Here is a 25363-nt window from a genome sequence, read left to right on the forward strand (position 1 = left end):
TATCCATCAGATGAATGTCTTCTGAAGCTGCTGCCAGTAATCAAGTCATCCAGAAGAGCTGTGTGAGTATGTTCAGTCATAAGTGTGTTGCTGTACTTTTTCTTAATTTAATCTTATGAATCACACATGATGATACATTAATGATTATAATAATGCTTTTTATAAATTATTCTATTTAGCTTACAATTCACTGGTAGTTTTTAACAGAATGCAGTCTCTCCCCAGACCCAGTGCCAGACTAAACACTAAACACTGCTTGAGAGTATACAAGCATAATTTCATTCATAATTTTAAAGTTAAAGTCTTTGATGTGGCAAGGTTTGCTGGCTAGACTCAGTGTTTCAATTTTTGAAAGCTACTTTATCTCCTATTTAGGAGAAAAATGATTAGAGATGTTATAATAATATGAAAATGCTAACAAGCCTTTAACACAACAAGTTCCTCCATTGAACAGACAGCAATAAAATCATAAAAATTCCATGAACACCAAATGGTATCTTAAACTACTCATATATCTCTCTCACCAAAAGAAAACTACTAGCAAAACAAAACAGGATTTTTGTGATTTTATTGTTTTCCCATTAGGTAGAGAAATTAGGTTGTGTCATAGACTGTCATAGTAGTGATTTCAGGTTGTTGTTACCTCTGTGTACTGATTCTGCTGCTTCAATTAAGATTAAGTAACATGTGTTTCAAAAATTGACAAGTGGACCTTGCCACAACAAAGATTTTTGTTGCTGAAATATGATAACGAAGTTGTGGGCGAATACAGTTTCAGGAACGAGCATGTGCCTAAATTAACAAACAAAATAAGGGAATAAAAATGTCCACTAGGTTCTGAAACTCCTGCTCAAACACACAAGGAAAGTTCAACAAACCGAGCAATACAGCAAAGATTGCTTGAAACAAAGGGTGCTGAGCTGGTGTGGACAGGTGTACATCTGGCTCAGTGATATTATAACTGGTTGTTATGTCACAGTGGTGTGCATGTGTGTTCTGATGTATTATCATTTTTCTCCCAGGTTGCGTAAGTGTAATCTCACAGAGGAAAGCTGTGCAGCTCTGTCCTCTACTCTCAGCTCAAACTCCTCAACTCTTAGAGAACTGAACCTGAGTCACAATGAAACCCTGCAGGATTCAGGAGTGAAGCTGCTCTCTGCTGGACTGAAGAATCCATACTGTAAACTGGAGATTCTGGAGTAAGATCATCACTTTATGACTGTGTGTGTGTGTGTGTGTGTGTGTGTGTGTTTGTGACATCAGTGTTCTCATGTGTCATCACTTCTTTCCTAGGCTGAGTAAGTGTAGTCTCATAGAGAAAAGCTGTGAAGCTCTCTCCTCAGCTCTCAGCTCAAACCCCTCAAGTTTGAGAGAACTGAACCTGAGTTACAATAAACTACAGGATTCAGGAGTGAAGCTGCTTTCTGCTGGACTGGAAAATCCACACTGTAGACTGGAGAAACTGGAGTAAGATTGTCACTTTACACACTTTATGTGTATGTGTGTGTATGTTGGTCTGTAAGTGTAAGGATTGTATCTTCTGTCTGCAGGCTGTGTTACTGCGCTATTACAGATGAAGGCTTTGCTGCTCTGGCTTCAGCTCTAAAATCAAACCCCCTATCTCACCTGAGAGAGCTGAACCTGAACTCCAATAAACCAGGAGAGTCAGGAGTGAAGCTGCTCTCTGATCTACTGGAGGATCCACACTGTAAACTGGAGAAACTACAGTGAGTTAAAACTTACTGTCTCTTTATAAATAAATGCACACAGGATGTTGATAGTTTAATGCAAACTATAGTTTTTGTGTATACCTTTCATTCACTCTCAGACACTCATATGTCACTCACAAATATGTGGTTATACATATATTTTTTATGTTATAAAAGAATATTCTTGTGCATTTTACCATGTTTATTATATGTAGGACTGTTGTGAAGTCCTCTTATTTTCTTGCACAAAAGAGTAGAAGCTGATTAAGATCAGTCCTACCACTATTATCATGATTCAGAATAAGGTTTAAAGGCCTCTAGGGCAACTCGGAAACTTTATTGTGTGTGTTAAGAGTGTTTACACTGATTTTGTCATAGTTTGTAGTCTGATAATTCTCTCTTATTCTCTGTCTTACAGCATCTGAAAACCATAGAGCAACTCAATCCTATGAGGAGAGAAATCAATATTCAAAATTCAAGAGTTTTTCAAATACACAGAGAAATGGACAATGTATAAAATTTTTACTCTGCACCACTGCCTGGACTACAAGTCACATTATACAAAAACCATATAAATACTAAATATTAGGTAAAAAAAGAACGTAAAATATAGGTGAGGAACATATGTCAGTACAAGGTTCTACGTGGTTCTTATTGTTTAAATCTGTAAACATGGCTGCAGCTTTGAGCTATATGATCTCCAAATGACATCACTTGCTGTACAACAGTGACTGCACCTCCAGCGGTGTGTCCATTAGTCTTCTCATGTTAGTGAAGGACCCCACAATGGTAATAAGAGCCAGAGTGACACTGTGTTTACATTACAGCGAAGCGATTTTTGTTCTGCCTTTAAATCATTTCTATAGAAACAGGCAGCAGTTGTGCATGGGGGAGCAGCTGCATTGCCAAGCACATGGAGAGGATTATATAAATTTTAGCTTCTCTCAGTTTTATTTAAATAAGAAGCAAGATTTGCTGGGAGACAGCCAATCAGATTGTTAAAAGCATGGTGTGGTCTGTTATAATAAACATCACATCCACAGTCAAACGACATGCTGAAATCAGTGTTCATGAAGATAGAAAGAGAAATTAGCAGGAGATTTCTTAAATTCACATTTTTAAAAAGAATATTACTTTTTTCTCTGCTTAGACACCTGCCCTACATAAACATTCATAAAGGCTTATTCCAATAGACATCATCTGTCACAAAGGCTGCTTTTGTCAACTTTGGTGTCAAGGTGACATAACACCTATATCAGGTGACATTGATTTGATTGGCAAATGTAACCTTTGATGAGTGATGTTGTCATAAAGAGCTTATGTAGGCGTCATGTAGCCTATGACCACTGACCTACGGTAATCTTTTATAAGTATATTGCATGTGCAATGTTACCAATCCCTAAATTGTATTATTACAGCTCATCAATCTGACTTTATTTAGTGAGAATGTTTTGTTTTTAAGATACTGAAAAGTAATGCCTTTCTGTAGTCTGACTGACATTTTAAAAATCCTAGAGGGTAATGTTGTGTATGTGTGTGGTTATATAATTTAATTTCTTTTACCTGTTAATGAGGTGTGTGAGGGTTATGTGTTTGATGGTAATCACTGAATCAGGTTCCATGAGTGACTGCTGTGTTCCAGTAGCAGGTACATTCCTGAATGGTGCTGCAGTGTTAGGTGTGGAGTGGCCAGAGTAAATTTTGTGTTCTACAGTCCACATAAATATTCACTTATAAACTATATTCACATTCAGTTCAATATCATTTACAGACCTAAGATAGACCTACCAATGCTCCTTCACTTCTCTTTCTCTTTTAGAACTACATTCATGCATTTAACAATAACAATGAGTAATGCCAAAAATAGCCGTCTCTGCACAGGGTGGTTAAAACATATGTGAATGGGTTGCTGGACTATATTTACACCTATCACAGGCACAGTCTGGGGAAAATGTTTAGCTAATTCCTGTTTAAGTGCATTATTGTGCAAAGTGCATTATTTTAAATCGCAGATTCATGCACTTGTGAGTTTCCTGAGTGAGGTTCTGCTGTGGCTAAATACCATACAGACTACATCTGTACTCTGTACCGTACAGACCACTTTACTGTTTGACGTGGTCTGTAGTGACATTAAGATAGACAAGACATTGTTATAAATGTCAATGATCATATCTATGCAATACAATATGAATTTGTTAAAATAATAGCCTAGTTTATTTGCAATTACTTAATTATATTGAATTTGTACAGCTTAAACATATTTGACAATTACTCAATAATTTTAATGTCAACAAGACAAATGGGGTGAATACAATTTACTCAATTTACTTAAGTGTAAATGAGTTTCCTCAAATCATTTGAGTTGACTTAACTGTCCTCAAATTTTATGTCTCATGATTTTTTTTAAGACTATGCTGACTGTAAAAGTGAAGTATTTATTTTGGCCTCTAGAGTACAGTATTTATTTTGGTATCTGAAACTCAATATACGATTATAGATTTTTTTTTTTTTACACTTTCCACTCAAACATTTGCCTGAAGAGGTTTTACAGAGCTCACTTAAGGTAAAGTGAAAAGGCCAAAATGCACATTTCTCCACTTTAACCCTGTTAAGACACCTATGTCTAATGTAAGTTATAATTTGAAATTTGAAATATAATCCAAATAAATTATGATCTCCAAATAAAAAAACAGTCAATCATTCAGCCCTGACACAGTACATTTTGAAGTTATTTTATGATTCTCAATGTTTTTTCTGTGTTAGGCCAGGGGAACGCAGCACAGATCTAGTTGGAACCAATCAGGACCGCAGACACCGGTACAACCTTCTAAATGAGTAGTAATGTTTAGTGGCAAAAAGTGGGACAAATGGGAGACTCAGAAAACAATGGGCTAAATTTATAGTTCTCTCTTTTTCTATTAGTTTTTTTCTGCCTTACAATTTTGTATCAATGTGGCAGCCATATAATTGAAATCTGTGGGGTTTCACACCAACAGATTTTATCTGGACATCTGCACATTGTTGTCTTTCCTAGAAAACAAATAAAAAATGGAATATTCAATCATATCCCTATTCATTAATCAAAACAGCACATTTTAAATGTTAACTTCTCTTAGCCTTTACATGTAGAGTTCACTCTATCAGGCATGAAAAGATGCATTTTTCATTCACAGCAGGGGTTTCCAATTTCAGTCGTAAGACCCATTTGCTCTGCATATATAATGGTTTTTCTACATTACACACCTGACCCATCCAAAGAGGTGCTTGTTAATTAGTTAATGAGTGTTGGGTCACTAGTCTGGAATTGGAAGCCCCTGCTCTGCACAGTCCTCGGGCCAAACAAAAAGGCAAGTTTAAGCCTACAAATATGGATTTCTGGTTCATTCAACTTCAACTAAGGCTTTCACAATACCATGAAACTGAAGCTGTGCACTTTTTTTAACACATGGAGAAATATTTAGAAAAAATGTAAAACTGTAATGCTGGTCTGTCTTATGAAAAATCAAACTTTGAGAAATCAGTGTCTGTTTTTTGCAATACTGAAGTTAAGGTTCTGTTTAGGGACACTTTCCTGTGACAGAGTGGATGACTTAATATCGGCTTGTTGCCTCGTAGATCTTCCTTTTTTATATGTTTGCTGTCTAAAACTGGTTCTACAATCTAGGAAGAGTGTCCTGTGGTTAGAATGAAATATGAGTCATGTAAAGTCAGGTAGTTAAAGTCATCAGTGTGGCTCTGAAAAGTTAAGACTTCATTTCAACCTGTGTTTATATAATATTTCATGAGAAGTTGTTTGACATTACATTTTTCATCCAATATCTAAATTAAACTAGGAAATATACCTTACTGAATTTCTGCTCGTAAGTGTACATACTACTGGCTGAACATGTAAGCTGCTTAGCATTTTTAGAACAGAGTAGTAGTCCTTTTATTAAGTAATACTGCTCAGATTAAGCTGTTAATCATCACAGAATAGAACATTTTTTATTAAAATGATAGTAACCGAGATTATTCAGTAGGTTCTGTTGAGAAAGGTCACTCCAGAACCTTCACTTTATTCCACTGCAGCCAGAAGGGTCAGCTCTTCATTGTGCTTTGGATTGTAGTCATGTTGGAAAGTCCAATGTGCAGCTTCCAGGCTGACGCATTTAAATTTTCCCCCAGAATTTTCTGATAATCTGCCCACACAATTTCACACATTCAGCCGGGTGCATGTAAACCTCTTAGCAGAACTTATGTACTCTTCCACACATTATATTAAATATCCTGAACATTATGAACACTCCGTCCCACTCCGCTCCATGTACCACCTCACGAAGATGCCGCAATGGCCCCATGCCCAGAGGTCAGGGTTGAAGGTCAATGCCTGGAGATGAGATGTGATCATTTAGGAAATGGGAAGTGTTGTTGTTATAGTGTAGAGTGAATGGCAGAAGAAATCTGAGAAGCCAGAGAGGGGTGACACATTAAAAAATGACAGAAAACGGGTCTAACACTAAGGCTGGCTTTACTCTGTGAAACTTTCTTGTAACTTTTATATGCTGTGTATATGTTAACATTTACAACTCTAATATAACATAATATAATTGATTTGGTATTTCATTGTAATAATTGTGATTGTTATGGTCAGTTACAATAATATTGTAAGTATTTACTTGCGACAGTGACACATGCCAAGCACTATTATTTTTAGGAGACAAAGGCCTCACATTTAAGACTATTTAATGTGTAAATGTTAACAGGTCAGTTAACAGGATTACACAGGCAGCACATTCAGTGCGTCACATTTTTTGCACATGCTAATGCCACACAGCAAAACAAAGCAAAACATGGCAAGGATAAACAGATGTATATATTTATATATTATCAGTTATCTTTTTATTGATCAGAGTAACTGATTTTATAGATTTTGTTAGAGGAATGTCTGTAGAATATGCTTTCTGAACAGTCCTGGAGAGAAAATGCTGTTTGTGTGAATTACCATTGTGTGTGACACTCCTGGTGAGTCATGGTGGTGTCATTTGGGTGCAGCCAGTGAGTGGAGGAAGTTTCTAGATATTTACTCTGTCAGCATTTCTTCTGAAATGAAGTATATTAATGGGGAGTTTGTGCCCCTTTGCTGCAGTAAAAGCCTCTACTCTTCTGGAAAGCATTAGATGTTGGAACATTGCTGTGATTGAGTATGAGTCTGGTCAGGTACTGATGTTGGATGGTCAGTTCCAGATCACTCCAACTCATCCCAAAGGTACTGAATGTAGCTCCGTCATTCCAGAGAACACAGCTCCACTGCTACACAGCCCAATTATTTCATATGTCCCCAGTAGAGTTTGCATTATATTTTGCATTGCCTAGGCCACTGAAATGTAGAAATTTAGCTCAAAACAGAACATGAAATAAAAAACTGGTCTGTGCCAGCTGTTAAACTTTGTGTTCTTCTCCTTCAAACTTGGTACAGAATAAAAAAACAAAAAAACAAAGTATTGTCATTGTTTAATAGCTTAATATCATGATTTATGCTTTAAAAAATGTGTGTAGATTTCAGTTATGTAATTTAAATATTATATGTATATATCTGGATATTTCAGATAGTTCTAATTAGTTCTGTAAAAGATGCCCATCCCTGCAGATATACATAATTTTCCATCCTCTTCAGCCTGTGAATAATCTTCTACTGCAACATCCTGTGGTGATGAGCTAATCCAGTCCAACCCAGTTAAAAGTGGAAATGAAAAAGTGGAAGAGAAAGGATCAAAAATAACCTTTGGTGAGAAAGAACAGAGGAAACTGTTGAAGTTTCAACTGCCAAACTATAGTTTCTAACTTGAACAATAATGTTTTAGCTAGAAGATGGAATCTTCCACTCCAGCTCAGGTCGATCCTGTCCTGACCAACATAACAGCTCAGACAGGAGGAAACATCTGTGCTCCTCTTCTCCACGGAAATCATTTTCAAGGCTCGGTTACAGTTGTGAACATAACTGGAGGTAAGTGACGGGTGAGAAACAAATTTTATGTAAATGAATCTCTTTGTCAAGCTGAGCAGTTAAATCTACAGATAAGTTGTATATGCTGCAGCAATGGCCATGAGTTACTAATTCCTATGTTTGTCTAATTTTTTAATGTGGTATACAATAAGCAGTAGACATTTTTTTCCTTGTATCCTCCCCGCTATGGGCCAGATTCATAAAAAGCTGCACCAGATTTACCATGTTAAGAGCAAACAGCATGGTTGTAACACATATGCTTGTTCAGAAATAAGCATTGCCAGCATATTTCACTGCCTGTGCGATGTGAGGCGTGGCCGTGCTGTTATCTTACTGTGTGTGAAAAGAGTAGGTTTGGCTTGTAATCCACAAAAGTGAAATGTAATTTCACACGTTGCATAAATGTGTGAATAGATTTTATTGCAAGACGTTTTAGCTTTAAGTACTATTTTTCTATGTATAATAGATTTTGCAAAATAAAATCACATTTTTTACATTAGAAAACTAATATGTAATATTCACATGTACATATCAAATTCATGATATCAGAAATTAAATAATTATCTTTAAATTGAATTCTTGAGAAATTGGAAATAAAAAAGAAAACCATAGCCATAGCAACTGGAATTTCAGACAAAGTAATTTTTAAAAAAAAAAAAATTATATATAACAAAGTTTCATATTATTTGTTAGCACTTTTTTAAAATTTGTAGCTCGGTTGAAGAGAATTTTGCTTTTCATTGCTTCTTAATTTTTTATTCTTTTTGCTGCCAATCAGAGCTTCACTTGGCAGGTCTTTAGTATGTCAGACCTTATTTACACATGGATTTTACTTGCTAGGTCACACAGCATTAAAAAGACAACTGTGCTAATCACTGACATGGCTATGAATAGCTCTTATTTATGGTGATGCACATTTATCATGGCGTAATTAATATAATATTAATTATATAGTTATTTAATGTATTTTTTATTGCCTCTAGGTCAAGAAGCTTCCAGTTTTAGTACCAACAGTGTTCAGATTGGCAGCTCTCTCAGTGCTCCTACTCTCACTGAAGGTAACGTGCATGTGTATTGCCTATAAAATGTATTCACCAGTCCTTGGAAGTTTTTGTATTTAATATTGGAATATTGAATCACAATTTTGTTTAACACTTTTGCTTATCAGATTTGCTGGATCTCCATAAACAAAAACTGAAGAAAAAATTTCAAAGCATTAATGAAGGAATCACACAGCATAGAAAGTTAGCAAATCTAAATGAGATCTACACAGAGCTCTACATCATAGAGGGAGGGAGTGGAGAGGTCAATAATGAACATGAAGTCAGACAGATTGAGGCAGCATCCAGAAGACCAGCAACACAGGAGAAAGCAATCAAATGCAACAATCTCTTTAAAGACAGACCCATCAGAACGGTGCTGACTAAAGGAGTCGCTGGAATTGGAAAAACAGTATCTGTGCAGAAGTTCATTCTGGACTGGGCTGAAGGAAAAGCAAATCAAGACGTTCTCTTCATATTTCCACTTCCTTTTAGGGAACTCAGTTTGATAAATAAAAGGTTCAAGCTGATGGAGCTTCTTCATTGCTTTTTCCCAGAAGCAAAAAGATTAAAATCAATAGACTGTGATGCACACAAAGTGATATTTATCTTTGATGGTCTGGATGAGTGTCGACTTCCTCTAGATTTTCAAAACAATGAGAGTATGTGGGAAACAACAGATTCTGCCTCAGTGGATGTGCTGCTGACAAACCTCATCAAGGGGAATCTGCTTCCCTCTGCTCTCCTCTGGATAACCTCTCGACCAGCAGCAGCAAATCAGATCCCTCCTGAGTGTGTTGACCTGGTAACAGAGATACGAGGGTTTAGTGACCCTCAGAAAGAGGAGTACTTCAGGAAGAGACTCAGTGACCAGAGCCTGGCCAATAAAATCATCTCACACATGAAGTCCTCAAGAAGCCTCTACATCATGTGCCACATCCCAGTCTTCTGTTGGATTGCAGCCACTGTTCTAGAGAGAGTGTTGGGTGGAGCAGAGAGTGGAGAGATCCCCAAGACTCTGACTCAAATGTTCACACACTTCCTGATCTTTCAGATCAAACACAAGGACCAAAAGTACCATGGAAAATGTGACACTGATCTTGAGCAGACTAGAAAGATGATTCTGGCACTGGGAAAACTGGCTTTTCAACAGCTGGAGAAAGGTAATCTGATCTTCTATGAGGAAGATCTCAGAGAGTGTGGCATTGATGTCAGAGAAGTGTCAGTGTACTCAGGAGTTTGTACCCAGATCTTCAGAGAGGAGTTTGGGCTGCACCTGGGGAAGGTGTTCAGCTTTGTGCACCTGAGTGTTCAGGAGTTTCTGGCTGCTTTATATGCATTTCTCTCTTTCATCAGCGGAGATGAAACAAAACAGCTGACCACTGATCTCTCTGAAATGTTCAAAAAGTCCAACATGTCAGACTTCCTTAAGTCTGCAGTGGACAAGGGCTTACAGAGTGAGAATGGACACCTGGACCTTTTTCTTCGCTTCCTTCTGGGCCTCTCACTGGAGTCCAATCAGACTCTCTTACGAGGCCTACTGACACAGACAGGAAGCAGATTTCACACCAAAGAAAAAATAGTGCAGTACATCACGGAGAAGATCAGGGAGAATCCCTCTCCAGAGAAATCCATTAATCTGTTCTACTGTCTGAATGAACTGAATGATCATTCTCTGGTTCAAGAAATACAAACATTTGTGAACTCAAGAGGTTATAGTCGTCTCAGTGGTACCAGTCTCTCTCCTACCCAGTGGTCAGCACTGGTGTTTGTGTTGCTGAATTCAGAAGAAGAGTTGGATGAGTTTGACCTGCTTAAATATGATCCATCAGAAGAGGGACTCCTGATGCTCCTGCCAGTGGTCAAAGCATGCAGAACAGCTGTGTGAGTACTTTCAGAGAAAAATGTTTTACTTCATTTATTAAACATCATATAACAATAATGGCTGCCCTTCCTGCCAGGGCAGCAGGTATTCTGAGCTGAAAGTGTAGGTGGAGCTATACCATACCTTTAAAAAAAATGCAATTGTCACAGATCTGTCATTGTCAGATAACCACTACATAATGCTTTACACAATAACCAAGTTTTTTGTATTACACTGTACCTCAAATATCTCAGTAGCTGGTAATTTGAACATTCAAACCTGCCATAGCCTATAGCAGTCCTTGCACATTTCCAATACTATGGCTATCACAGACTCACAAAATTATAAAACCATATAATCCCACCTCAAAATCCAGAGGTCAGAATATTGGGAAAAGATTCAAACACAGACAACTACCATAGCCAGCTTTGCTCTATGGCACTGTATATGTAATGGAAGGGCATGTTGTAGTTAAAATCACAAAACATTTGACTTAGTAGATAACTCCTGAACAACCAGTAGTTTGAGCTGTAGTAGGTTTTAAAGTATTTCTTTATGACTCATGAATTTACAAAGTATAAGAGTCCTTAATACAGGTGAATACACAACAATAAAGCTCACTAAATGCAAATCTGACATGTGACAACCATTTTCAGTCATGGCTAATGCAGATGTAAACCAGCTATATGGGACTGTGGGTGAGGGTGGGACAAACCACAACTGCTTTGTGCAAATTTTCTGCAGCAGCAAGAAGGAACAGGTGGAAATCTTGTGGGAGGACAAAAAAAATAGCTCTGCAAATACTTTCAGTGTCAGATAATCAAAGTTTATACTATAAGAGCTTGATGTGGCTTGATGGAGGAGTTTAGCCTAAAGCAGTGGCCTTCTCAAGGTGTCCCAATTTGCCACAATTGCAGGCAAAATCACTGTGGGTAATGTGAGCAGAGAAGCAAATTTTGCTGATGTACTTAATTATAGTACTGTACGTAAGACATTAGCTTTAAGTCTGTGCTTATATCCCTAATAAGCAACTTAAAAGTGAGATCAGCAGCTGCATGACAGAAGATCTGGAATGAGATGGGAGTAAAGGATGAATATAAATGGAATGATAGGATGAAAAGAAAGGAATCTTATGGTTACTCAAAATATTCCAGGGTTATTTGACACTGAATGTTGTTCTGGGGCACATACAAGATTAAGGGGTACATCACCCAAACTCTCTGCTCACCGGTCATTGAGGCACCAATGTACATGTATTCATGAAACAACCAGCTTAGCACTTCATTGATTTGGTGAAAATCTACCTTGATGTGAAAATTTAAACTTATTTTAACACTGACACTTGTTGTGCTGCTCTTTCCCTGTGGCAGTTCCTCTTTAACTCCTACCAGTGCCAGGTCCTTGTTCAATTTCTGTACCACTTCTTCCATGGCACCTCCCCCATGCCAGTTCTACTTTCATTCCTTTTAGTTTCGGATCAGAAGTGCTTGTGTTGAAAATGGGATGATATCCTAGAAACTTTGTGTTTAGCCAGTACTTTTTGATTCCTTCAGATGTCCTTGTTCCTGACATACATATGACTGCAGTGCTAGGAGAAGCTATTTTCAAATGTTGTATACTAGAGTTGCCTTTAAACAGAGTACATTTAAAAGGCTTCATAATAGTAGCTTCACCTTGTAGGGCCAAAATGTTGCACATGTTGATAGGTAATGAGTATTGCTTGTGTAGGAAAGCCATAGGAAAGAATTAATCTTGACTTATATACTAACTATATAGATACACTCAATGTGTGCTTTTGCATGTGTGTAAGAGAAAGTGGCAGTGTGTTGATTATTATTTTTTGTGTTTCTGAACGTGTGTGTCTGTTATCATGCAATCTCCCAGATTGTGTGAGTGTAATCTCACAGAGAAAAGCTGTGAAATTTTGTCTTCAGCTCTCAGCTCAAAGTCCTCAATTCTGAGAAAACTGGACCTCAGTTACAATGAAGTGCAGGATTCAGGAGTGGAGCTACTTTCTGTTGGACTGGGGAGTCCACACTGTAAACTGGAGAAACTGAAGTAAGATAATGATTTCATCTCTCTGTATGTAGATCACACATACACACAAACATTTTTACACATTGACCCACTGAACCATGCTGGCTGCTGAACCACTTTTTCAAGTTTTAAATGTTCTGTTTTGTCCTTTTTGTTTTATGTTCCTCAATGTAGGATGTGCACTTGCACACATACACGCACACACACAATGCTTGATATATATTATATGTGTTATATGATATATTCCTAGGAAAATAAGTAGCTCATAAAATATTTCAGATATTCTGAATCTAATATTTGTCATGACTGAGATGATAATACCCCGATAGTTGGACTCCGCCAGGGTTGTGCCCTGTCTCCACTCCTGTTCATGATATTCATGGACAAGGTGTCAGGGTGTAGCCGTGGTCAGGAGGGCATTATGTGTGGAGGCCGGAGGGTGGCGTCTCTGCTATTTGCAGACGATGTTGTTCGATGTTGTGCTGGATCACATGGATGCCTTCAGTGCACACTGGAGCAGTTTGCAGCTGAGTGTGAAGCGGTTGGTATGTGGATCAGCACCTCCAAGTCTGAGTCCACAGTCTTAGCCCGGAAAAGGATGGCATGCCCACTCCAGGTAAGGGGAAAGGACTTGCCCCAGGTGGAGGAGTTTAAGTATCCCAGAGTCTTGTTCATGAGTGATGGGAAGAGGGATCGTGAGATTGACCGCAGGCTGGGACAGGCGGCAGCAGTAATGCGGTCACTGTACCAGACTGTAGTGGTTTACCGGTCGGTCTACATCCCGACCCTCACCTATGGTCATGAGCTATGGGTAATGACTGAAAGAATGAGATCGTGAATACAAGCGGCAGAAATGAGCTTTCTTCGCAGGGTGGCGGGCTACACTCTATTTCATAGGGTGAGGAGCTCGGCCATCCGGGAGGGGCTTGGAGTAGAGCCGCTACTCCTTCGCATTGAGAGGAGCCAGCTGAGATGGTTCAGGCTTCTGATCTGGATGACCCCTGGATGCCTCCTGGACACCGGGGTCATCCTAGGACCCGCTGGAGGGATTATATCTCCAGGTTGGCCTGGGAGTGGCTTGGGGTCCCCGGTAATGAGCTGGAGGAAGTTGCGGGGCAGGGTCATCTGGGATTCTCTGCTCTCCCAACTGCTACCATGACCCTAGCTGGACTAAGTGGTTAACAATGATGATGATGAGATGATTATTTCGGCAGCATTTGAGATCAGTCTAAAATTTGCGTTAAACTATCTGAGGAAATTTCTCACCATCTTATGTATCAGAAATGCCATATGAGAGCCTATTATGTCTTTGCTTTCTGGTCCTGGATTGCCCCAGTTGAAGTGGGAATGCTAAAGCAGAGAAAACCTTGAAATGTTTGCAGGAAGTGAAAGTCTAACTAGGGTTGAGGACCTATATATGTCTATGAATATGGCAGGAAAGCCATGGGCAGACACCATAGATTTGTCACCTACATGGCTTACAGAGACAATAAACATGCAAATAAATTTAAGTGAATGCCAATGAGTTTTAATTGTTTTTGAGATAAAAGATAATTGAGGAAATAAAAAATGATGGGGGCAAGGACAAGAGGCTTCAACATATATAGGTTTTAGATTCAGATTTTGATAAGTGACATCTATCACTCATGAATCTTAAATGCTCAGGTGTGACAGAATTCTCTTCCTCTCTTTACTGCTCCTAAGGGATCTTGAGAAGTGCATCCTAGATAATAAAATAAGAAGCTTGTGTTTATCTCATGAAATATTAGTAGTGAGCAGTATTTTGTTTTTTTTGGTAGTTTCTTTTTAATTAAATTTATTTACTTTCTTTTTAATCTCATTTTAAAGTTTGTTTTCCTATGCTTTCTATCCCAGACTGTCTAACTGTGATCTGACAGGGAAAAGCTGTGCAGCTCTGGCCACTGCTCTCAGCTCAAAGTCTTCAAGTCTGAGAGAACTGAACCTGAGTCACAATGAAACCCTGCAGGATTCAGGGGTGGAGCTGCTCTCTGCTGGACTGGAGAATCCATACTGTAAACTGGAGATACTAATGTAAGACCATCACAGCAAATAAAAAGTGAAAGAAGTGATTTCTAAACATTTACATGTATTTAATTGAAACAGCACAGATGAAATTGAATAGATATTTAACATTTTACATTACTAGGTGAATAGGTAGCAGGAGATTATATTATGACTGGGTATCAATGGAAGTGAATGGTCCAACAGTTTTAGAACAATGTTTCTCAATGAACAATTGTAAGAAATGTAGATATTTCACCATTTACAGTCAATTAAATTAGGAGAAATCTCTGTGAGTAAAGGACAAGGCTAAAGCCAATATTGAATACCCATGCCCTTAATAAATATAGCTGTAAAAGCTCAGGAATACTTTAGTAAACCCTTGTCCCAGATAATTGCTGCATCTACTAATGCAAGTTCAGACTCTACAATGTACAGCAGTAGCCATTTATCAACAACATCCAGAAATGCCGCTGACTTCTCTGGGCTAAAGCTCCTCTGAGATGGTCTCATGCAAACCGGAAATGTTGTGTGTTGTGATGATTCCACCTTTCAAAATGTTTTTTGAAAAAATGAAGGTCATGTTCTCTGGGCCAAAGTGGAAAATGCAGAGACCCAAGAGTCATGAATTAAATGATGACTGTGTATGTGCAGCAACCAGTTATATAACTATGTGAAGGATACTGTAAAAGTTGAGGACTAAAAAGTAACCTGTTTTTGAAGAAACTCAGAGTTTGATAACAGTACAAAGCACAAATATACTGAGATTACTTGATAGGGATCCTAAAACCACTCAGCAGAAACCACAGAGAACAAATATGAGCCCTGATTCGAGCATATGATATGAAAGTCTCGCCTTACTTTGTAGTAGATCAGGCTGCAGGGAATGTCAGTACAGAGCACTGACTCAGGGCAGCCATTTAACACCTGTCAAAACTTTTGCCTGTGCATGATGATGTCAGGGTGGCCTCGGAGTGGCCTCTCTTAGGCCTGGCAGCATCAGTCCCTTTGGAAAGGTTAGCTGTTTCCCGGGTTGGTTATTCACATGCATGCAGCAGGCACAGGGTTCCACAGTTTCCACTGGTAAGACCTTGACTTGAGACATGGTTAGGCAAACTTTGTCCTGAATGAGCTCAGATGAAGGATGCAGGCTTGTTCTCTGGAGTTAGTCTGCTCTGTCTGGTTTAAAACGCAAGTCAGGTTCACCTGCCACACAACAGACTACACCTAACTCTGGTGCATAGCATTGGGCATATTACACTGATCATAAACAAATGAAACAAAGGCTTAACAAACAAGACTTGAATTTGTTGATCTGTAAAACAGAATTTCAAATGTCTGTTGCTTAAAGTTACTGTATGAAGTTTCTTCCAACTTCTCCTTTGGGATGAGCTGAGCTGAGCAATTTTGTTTGAATTGACACACTACCTTGGGGTGGAGCCAGGGCATGGCTACAGGGAAACAAGCAAGCAAGCAAAGTTTATTTAAATAGCGCTTTTTACAACAGGTGTTGTCACAAAGCAGCTTTACAAAGAAATCAGCATTACAGAAAGAAATCCAGGTCCAAGCCCCCATAAGCGTCACCAGTGGCGACAGTGGCAAGTAAAAACTGTCTAAGAGAAACAGGAAGAAACCTTTAGAGACTGAAAAGGGGAACCATCCTCCTCTGGTCGATATTGGATAGTAAACATTGTTAGTATAAAGTATTATAGTACAAAAATGGGGAAAACAGATGGAGCATATGATTAATTTGATTAGTTAAGATCAAGCAGCAGCAGCATCAGTGGGGTCAGGTTGTGAGTGTGAGGTTTGCACGGTGTTGTACAGAATGAAGCTCAATGGTGGTCAAGCCGGTCCAGAAGGCTGGCGAGCAGTGGCACCCGATCAAAGCAGAAGAGGCAGCGTCAGAACACACAACTCATAGGGAACTCATAGGCTTTGTTGGCTACATGAATATTCTTTCTATTCAGTCTAGTAGTGCTGACTGGTTTAAATTCTGACATCAAAATGTGGCACTGGCCCCTAGTTTGACACAAAGATGTTACATAAAATTCACAAATGAACAAAAAATTTGCAGTAAAATATTTTTATGCAATCATTCATTTCACAAACTAGAGATATCAAATTTATAGAAAAAATTCTTGTGCTTTGTTTGACCCTTAAGTGGGGGTATGTTAACTCTACTATAAAAATAATTCAGATTAATTCAGTCAGTGAGATTTTGGAAGGCACAGCACTTTCAGTTTCAGTCATGTGGGGGAACTGTGGGTCTGCAAGAGAGTTTAGATTAAAATCCATGGACAATATGTCTGCCAAGTGACTCTACAGAGATGTACTGTAGTTCATGGACTGTATGATATATGTGGGAGGAGATCTGATCAGTGATTAACAGTAAGAGCTGATATTAAGGTTGGGAAAATAGACTTTTTCAACCGGAGGGTCTGGTCTGAGATTCTTGATGATTGAGGAGATTTCTGGCCTTTAGAAAGTGGATTCCTGATTCCTGTTTGGTTTCCTGGTGTATGGGAGAGGGGCCTTGAAAAAGTTTTGGGGGGTTGTCTTGTCTGTGGATTCCACGCAAGTCAGTGCCTTCATGTTGCTACACTTTGTACTGTTTTCAGTTGAATATGGGTCAAAAAGGATTTGCAAATCATTGTTGCCTGTTTTTCTGTACATTTCTCTTACTGTCACAACTTTTTTGGAATTGGGTTTGTAGATCAGCATCAGAACTGATCATGTGCTAAGGGTAAAAAGAAATACAATTAACCTTTTTTATGTAATAAAACAATATGTATAAACTGGTAAATAATGTGAATGAAAGTCATTATCGTTTTAATAAAACAGAAAACTTCTTCCAATTATGATGTTACACATCATTTTAGTTGTCATGGATGTGCTTATCTATTGATATATATAAAGCTGCAGCTAATGACAATGTTACATTAGAGATTCTTTGAGTACAGTGAGCACTGATCTGACAGACTGGTATGGCATCAGTATCAATATTTACCTTATTAAATCCATATTCAATCCAGTTTTATGCTGTCTTAAAAATGGTCACTACAAAATTGTAAAAAAGGACAATGTCATAAAATATTTGGACGATCCAAATTATTTACACTAAGAGTGTAGAGATGCCAACCAGCAGGAATCAAGGTAATATTAAACATGACTGGAGTTTGCAATTACCTTATGGTTGACACAGCTATAAGTACACCAGTGTCTAATCACAAAGGCAAAGTTTTGAGGGGTGGAAGTACCACTCTTGAATGTAGTACAAATGGTTGCACATCACAATCTGTCAACCCTGATGGCCAACCAGCATACAGTACTGGAGAAAAACAATGATAGTAACTGCACCATGTCAAGACTTTACTAGGTTTGTACAGTTGGAAAGGTTTGTGCATCCCTAACTGAATTGCTTTTTTATGTTGTTAATGCACTGTTACCTTTGATTTGATTATCTTACAGAGCAAAAAAAAGAATGTAATAAAAAGTGTGGTGTGGGTTCATACCAGTTTCTTCTATTCCACTTAAGCAGACAAAAGCTTTGAATGTGAGTGCTAAATATGAGTGAAGAGAAGCAATGCAACAGGGGATTTCACAAATAATAGTGCAAAGAAGTGTTTAGAAGTCTATCACTGTAAATGTGTTAATCTGTTTACATTGAGATATGGATTTTAGGCTGAGCTTTCCTACATTTTATTTAAAAAATCTAATCCTGATGTAGGTAACACACATGTGTATATATATACACACATAAGTTTGATTATTCCTGGTGTGGATATAATATTTAGGTCTCAGCCCTTCATACAGCATATGTGCTAAATGTTAGAAATGGAGAGATGGTGTTCTGATCTATTTTTGTTCCTCTTCCAGACTACATTGGTGTAATATCACAGAGAAAAGCTGTACACCTCTGGCCTCAGCTCTCAGCTCAAACTCCTCAAGTCTGAGAGAACTGAACCTGAGTTACAATAAACTGCAGGATTCAGGAGTGAAGCTGCTCTCTGCTGGACTGAAGAATCCACACTGTAACCTGGAGAAACTGAGGTGAGATCACTATCATTGTGGAAGTATATGACTCTGTGAGGTTGTTTTCCTTTAGCATTACTAAACCTTGAATATTGAATTTGTCATTGAACCAAAGATAAACAAAACATAGAAAAGTATAATAGAAAAAAAATAGATAAATAAAATTAATTAAGGTAATAGATGAGTATGCTGAAAATAAAAACATACTATTGCATAAGCAGAGGTTTCATTTTGTCCCCTAAATTTAAATCAGCCAGCTGGAATAAATGTACGCAATTAATTCATCAAAACTTTCTCATACACTTTTCATTCCTCAGTGCAAGGGTGTGTTGTGTATTTAGAATTTAAAGCTCCAGATGAGGTCAAAAGTGTGCCTGGGGGAGCTGTCAAAGTCTTACTACAAAAATATAATTTTCTAGTCCTTTCCAAAGCCAAAAGCAAATTTACAAAACATCAGCTTGGGTTAAAAATGTTGCTGCATTTTTGGCTTTTGTATTTGGTATTTATAATCCTTCTTCACCATGAAAGCCGAAAGGAGCGTTGTCAAATTTTTCAAAGCAAATGTGTAATTCTGTGCATGTAGTCTTCAAAAGTAAGACTTAAATGGTCCATAAACATTTTTCATGCCTGTTGTTGCAACAGGCTTTAACCTATGATCCCTGATAGTTTTGGTTTTACATTTGCTGTGTTGGAATAGGTATAATGACAACAGCAATAAGCTGTAGCATGATGTTATGACAATGCAGTACATATCATGATTTAGAAAATGTTTGGCAATGTCCCTGTGAGTATGCAAGTGTTTGTGCAGTATGCCTGTGCAGTTCAGTGTAAAAAGGTTTGAAATACATCTTTTTAATCACAAGTCAATGTAATAAAAATACATTTAACATCACTTTGTCTTCATTCAAGCTGATTTTGTGGGGACAGCATTATGTCTTATAAACATTTTTCATATTGTTGGGGCTCAGCACTGAACTGTCTATTTACATTAGCCACTACAAGGGACTCAAATGTTATGTTTTTCACCCCATGGTGTCTTATACTAACCTGCAAAACATACTTCCTAAGAATTCAATCACTCTATCGTAATTTCATCATGAACATCATATTCATTATTAGTCATTCCTAACTACAAGTAGGCCTACACTTTTTTATATAATTATTTAGATATATTTTTCATTCAACAAACAGGCACAAAATTGAAAAGATATGTGGAAAATATTTATAAATGTTATGTTTGTAGCTTTTATGTAACTTTATGTTCATTGCTTTATTTTGCTTTTATATATCATTTTTTGTGTGCTGAGTTATGTGTTTTTTCTCCTTCTCTCTGCAGTCTTTATAATTGCAGTATTACAAATGAAGGTTTTGTGACACTGGCTTCAGCTCTAAAATCAAACCCCTCTTCTCAACTGAGAGAGCTGGATTTGATTGACAATCAACCAGGAGAGTCAGGAGTGAAACAGCTCTCTGATCTACTGGAGGATCCACAGTGTAAACTGGAGAAACTGTAGTAAGTTACTGAGATGACTGGTGTCAAAAACAATTTTGAGTCCACTTTACCTCGAGAATGTAATAAGACCAAGTCAAAATTATGTTGAGACAGAGATAAGGCAAAGATTGCTAATTTGTGTTCTTGAGAGTGGACTGTACCACAACACTACTACTGAACTAAGCAATGTTTATAATATTTTAAAGAGGAAAGCTATTCTTGTAATGTTAACTATGTGTGCAGAGAAAGGCAGATTTGAATCAATAGTGATGCCAATGTTTTTCACAGTTCCACCTGATGCAACTGAAAAGCCATCAAGGCTTAGTATTAAATTAGACAGTTTGTTTCTATCAGCTTTTGGACCAGGAAGAAGGACCTTTGTTTGTCTGAGTTGAGTATGAAGACACATTGCGTCTAGTCTTTTGTTGTTTACACAGTCCAGTTTTGGTTTATCATCTACTTTGACTCACACGTACAATTTTGTTGTCGGCACGGCAGTGAAGGTTGAGGCAGGGCTTATAGATCACATTACACAATGGTAGCATATATGAGAATATTAGAGGTCATAGAACAGAACCTTGTGGGACACCATGCTTTACTTCTTTATGAACAGTTGTCTGTTACTTACATTTCCTGACTTACATTTACTGATTCTTATGCCAGCATGAACTATCCAAAATAATTGATATAAAAGGGCAAATTAATCTGTGGTTTGATGGAGAGACTCTGTTAAGCATTAAGCACAATCTAGGGGATTTCAACAAAGTAAGTCTTAATCCTCTTGTCTTAACTCATTAAACCCAATACTAAAACACTTTTACTTCTGCTGTATAATCTGCTCCTATCTCCTTTTCTGTCTTACAGCATCAACCGACAGGATTCAGATGAGCTGTTATGAGCTTCACACACAGAGGGTTATGAGGAGATGATGAAGTCTCAGTAAAAACACACACACACACACACACACACACACACACTCTTAGTATAGAACTGAACAGTCTCGTTCTGTAGGAAAAAATCCCATTAATAATCGCCAAAGGGGAATTCATTTTTACCCATAAGATTTTATCCAGCCAACATAGACTTACCACAAGCTAGGAGTTTGTGAAATGATGGTACATGCTACAATTGTAGCTGTTCGGTTTTGACAGAGTTACTGTGAAAGACAACACATACAGGGTTTTGGAGGGTTTTACAGAAAAAAATTACTGACATGGATTTCACACAGACGTGTCATAATGTCATGCTGCAAAATATATTAAACCATTTAGAGACAAGAATATCCTGAATACCCGGAATACAATGAAATGGATATTGTGGTAGAAAAACTCTCCCTCCCCTCCATGATAAACTAACAGTAGACTTGGATACTAAATCTAATCACAGATAACAAACATAACATTACATGCTAAAGAATGACAAAAATCCCCTTCACTTCACATATTAATGCAGCATCAAACTTTCTCCACTTTCCAGGTTTCCTTACAGTAATTATATTTGTACTTCCATACCACTTGAATAAGAAAAATAAGAAGATATACCATGTCTGGATAAATGTCATTCTTATAGAGTTAAACAAAAAAACATTGTTTCATAAGGTTCACTGCTAAAAAACTTGATAGCTATCAAAACTAGAACGATAAAATTCAAACATTATATGTAAATAAGATATACTTATTATTATTATTATTAATATTATTATTATGATTAATAATAATAATAATAATAATAATAATATAATAATGCAACTGTAATATCCACAAAAACATTTAGAGAAATAACACAATTGCAAAATTTGGTTGAAATCATTTGCAGTGCTTTGTGGAACATGTTGTTCATTCCAACATTTGTTTTGCATTTTAAAACCTTTTTTGCTCTGATTTAACCTTTATAATGTCATGCTTTATCTCGTAACTCATTGGTTCAGTTGAAAGCTTAAAACTCTTTATACAAAGATTTTCAAAATGTCTATGGATGAAGAAATTAAATAAATGGAATTTTTACTTCTGGAACCAGAGCCACTGAAAACGTAGGCAGTCACTGTTCAGCTATATAGTTCTACATGGTACCTTGTGTGTGTTTGGGTTCTTATTGGTCATCTCCCCATGACATCACTTCCTGTACAGAGTGACTCCACCTCCAGACACCCCTCCATCAAACTCCTCACGTTGGTTAATGACTCCACACTGGTGATGAGAGTATGTACAGAAGGAGCTCCGGACATCATGGCAAAAACATGAGATCAACACTCCAAACCAGTGGATTCCATATTGATAACAGTTTAGCTCATATACATAGGAACCCTAAAAGGCCTCGCCCCTCAGTACCTGAGTATATCTCCTATTATGAATCGACGCACTTATGTAGATCAGAGGCTCCCTGCTAGTACCTTGAACTAGGAAAGTTACAGTGAGTGCTGCCGTCCTGCTGCTCTCACACAATCAGGTTTGTTGATGGTGGAGTGGAGGCGCTCTGATATCTCAGGGAACCCTCATGCCTGTGATGCCTTCTGGCTATTATGGCAGCTGAGCTGTTGTAGTTAGACCTGTCAGAGCCTCTGCTTGCACTGTATTAATCCAAGATATCATGTTCAGAGCATTCCAAACAGATCTGTGTTTTTCTTTGAACTTCCTGTTTGGTGATACTGGTGCAAGATCGACCTTCATTGGGTGTTTCTGGTCCAGATCAGTTTGACCAACATGAAGCCACCAGCATGTGCCATTAGACCCTATGCTTTATTCTTATTCTCAATCTTTTTAGATAAGCTTAGTTACTGGTTTCCCTAGTTAGGTTTGTCTAAATACTTCTATGTAATGATTAGAATTAAATTGATTCTTTATTCATTATTGATTATTGCTTATCTATCTGATTGCTGCAACTGTCTAAGTGTCCTATCATGGAGAGATCATGATTTTGATCCCTGGCAATGCTACAGCCATCTGTGGCTGGGAGTCCAACAGACAATTGTACTCTCTCTGTGTGAGGAGGCTGGTCCCCCATCATTCAGTGCAATGCTATCCAACTTGGGTGTCTGTTAGCTGATTGGACATGACAATATTCTATACCGATTAGTTATTTCATTATTATTTTTTTTCATGTTTGTTTGCTAACGTTTTGCTATTTGGTTTTGGCCAGAAGAGGATGAGTTACTCATTCATAAGTGTCAACTCACATGGCTCACAGTTTTGGAGGTGTACAGCTAAATAAGGCTGGGATATACAAAATATCAAAGCAGTATACAGGAATATTTAGACCAGTAACAGCTAATTTAGATAACTAACTAATTTAGTGAACATGTAAAAACATCACCTCTATTTTAGGGCAGGCCTCAATTTTAGGAGGGGACACCAATTTTAAGTATAATGTATAATATTAACTATACATAGAGTCTGAATGGCATGGTTTGTTTTTAGCCTAGATATAGTCTACTTGCACAGACTGTTGTATAGCTAACTTAGTTTACTTCTCTATGTATATGACACAGTCTTGAACTCTTCTGCCAAAGCAGAATATTCAGCAGTTGAATCCTCAATACTCCTTGATGATTTACAAATTGAGCTTCATAAGCTAGCATTAGTTCTTAATGCCAAAAAAGCTACATTTGTGTTGTTTACCAGAGCCAAATATGTTGACTATGAGAATCTGATAATCTGTATCGTAAATAGGCCAAACCTGGTTTTGAGTTTTTCTTTTCATTGTAGAAAGATGCTTATTGTCTAACTTTTCTTTCATGCTTTGATTATGGTGATATTTTGTATTTGTATGCTTCAGCTTCCTTGGACTGTGTTTATCAATCTACGCTTAGATTTATTACCAGTGACTGCTTTAACACTCATCATAGTCAGCTTTATGCTAAAATTGGAATGGTCTTCTTTATTTGTGAGATGAAGTAAACATTGGATTTATTTATTCATAAAGCTTTTATCAGACACCTGCCTCCATACATCACCCTCTTATTTGACTTTTAATCATGGATAACTTGCTTCAGTGATTGGATTACACTGCAGGTCCCTCTTGTTTTCACTAACCATGTTTTATTTATTGTGCACCAGCAACTTGGAACAAATTTCGAATCAATTTAAAGCTCACCTCACTTTTATTCCTTAGCCAGTTTACTTTTATTTCAACTTATTTTTCTTTTTTTTCATTTGATTTTTATTGTTTGAATTGTTCTTATTGTTTTGTTTGTGATTGTATTGATTATTGCTTTGTATACTTATATTATTAATTTTGTTGTTTTTATTTTTCATTATTGCACTTTTCCTTTGGTGTCTTATATACATTATGAAATGCTTTGTTTCTTACTTGGCTATTTCTTCAATACATGCTCGAGTTTAAATAAAGGTTGAAATGAATACAGTCTAATATAGTTTCCCCATTAACGTTAGCAAGTAACATCAATAATTCAGAGATTCTTTTCTCATTTTTTTTGTTTTGATTTATTGGGCTTGCTATCTATGTCGGACTGTTTATCTGTTTTATTTTCAAATGAAGTAAAAATATATCTTTTTTTTTTTTTATTCTGTATGACTTTTCACATTCAGAAAGCAAACAAACACAAAAGTTTATTTCACACAAAGCTAGCATGCTGTGAAGTGTAACCACAGCAGACAGTTGGCTTAGCTCCTTGCTGCACCACCCACATGACCAATACAACCCTCTCAAACTAAAGCCATGGCTAAATGGGCTACTAAAATGGATGCTATGCAAAAGTGAGTGGCCAAACTGTTAAAAGTACAAAAATCTATGGCCTTTCTGGGCTTCCATATATTAGTGAGCATAGGAAAAGTTAATTAACAAAAACATTGTGAATGTGCAGCTAATACTGAAAGCCAATGGATGGATGATATGTGGCTTTTCTCCATTTTGTGCAGAGAGGAACATAAAGGGCTTCAAGAGAGAAAGACAGTGAGTCTGTAAATCTGAGCTGTAGATTCTGAAATTATATGAATCTGCAGTTAATAAAGATCAGTTCAGTTGTTCAGTAGTAGTTTTTACTGAGGTCTTAACTAACAGAACTGACTTTCTGACCTGATGACTTGAATATTTCTCTGTAGGTGAACAGCCTGATGAGGCAGGGCTGAATCTGAGACAGTGATTTTGGAGTGAAGTCACTGTGTGTCCTGCTCTGTTTCTCTGTGTGTGTCTGTTTACAGGGTTCCAGCTGTGACCTGTAGGAGA

General features: G+C 37.5%; 1 protein-coding gene across 1 annotated transcript in view; it reads left to right on the forward strand.

Moving 5' to 3' along the window:
* The window catches only part of LOC118822942, a 42702-nt gene extending 21292 nt beyond the window's left edge, over positions 1-21410 (forward strand). Inside the window, exons 9-20 of the mRNA XM_036592267.1 lie at positions 1294-1467; positions 1551-1727; positions 4473-4526; positions 6340-6352; positions 7554-7692; positions 8676-8750; positions 8861-10616; positions 12481-12654; positions 14509-14685; positions 18535-18708; positions 20027-20203; positions 21047-21410. Of these exons, the coding sequence (XP_036448160.1) occupies positions 1294-1467; positions 1551-1727; positions 4473-4526; positions 6340-6352; positions 7554-7692; positions 8676-8750; positions 8861-10616; positions 12481-12654; positions 14509-14685; positions 18535-18708; positions 20027-20203; positions 21047-21080 (3124 nt within the window). The 3' untranslated portion in view covers positions 21081-21410. The remainder of the gene's footprint in view (positions 1-1293; positions 1468-1550; positions 1728-4472; positions 4527-6339; positions 6353-7553; positions 7693-8675; positions 8751-8860; positions 10617-12480; positions 12655-14508; positions 14686-18534; positions 18709-20026; positions 20204-21046) is intronic.
* The last annotated feature ends 3953 nt before the right edge of the window (positions 21411-25363 follow it).

This window comes from Colossoma macropomum, unplaced genomic scaffold (genome assembly GCF_904425465.1).
Source record: "Colossoma macropomum unplaced genomic scaffold, Colossoma_macropomum, whole genome shotgun sequence".
Lineage (NCBI taxonomy): Eukaryota > Metazoa > Chordata > Actinopteri > Characiformes > Serrasalmidae > Colossoma > Colossoma macropomum.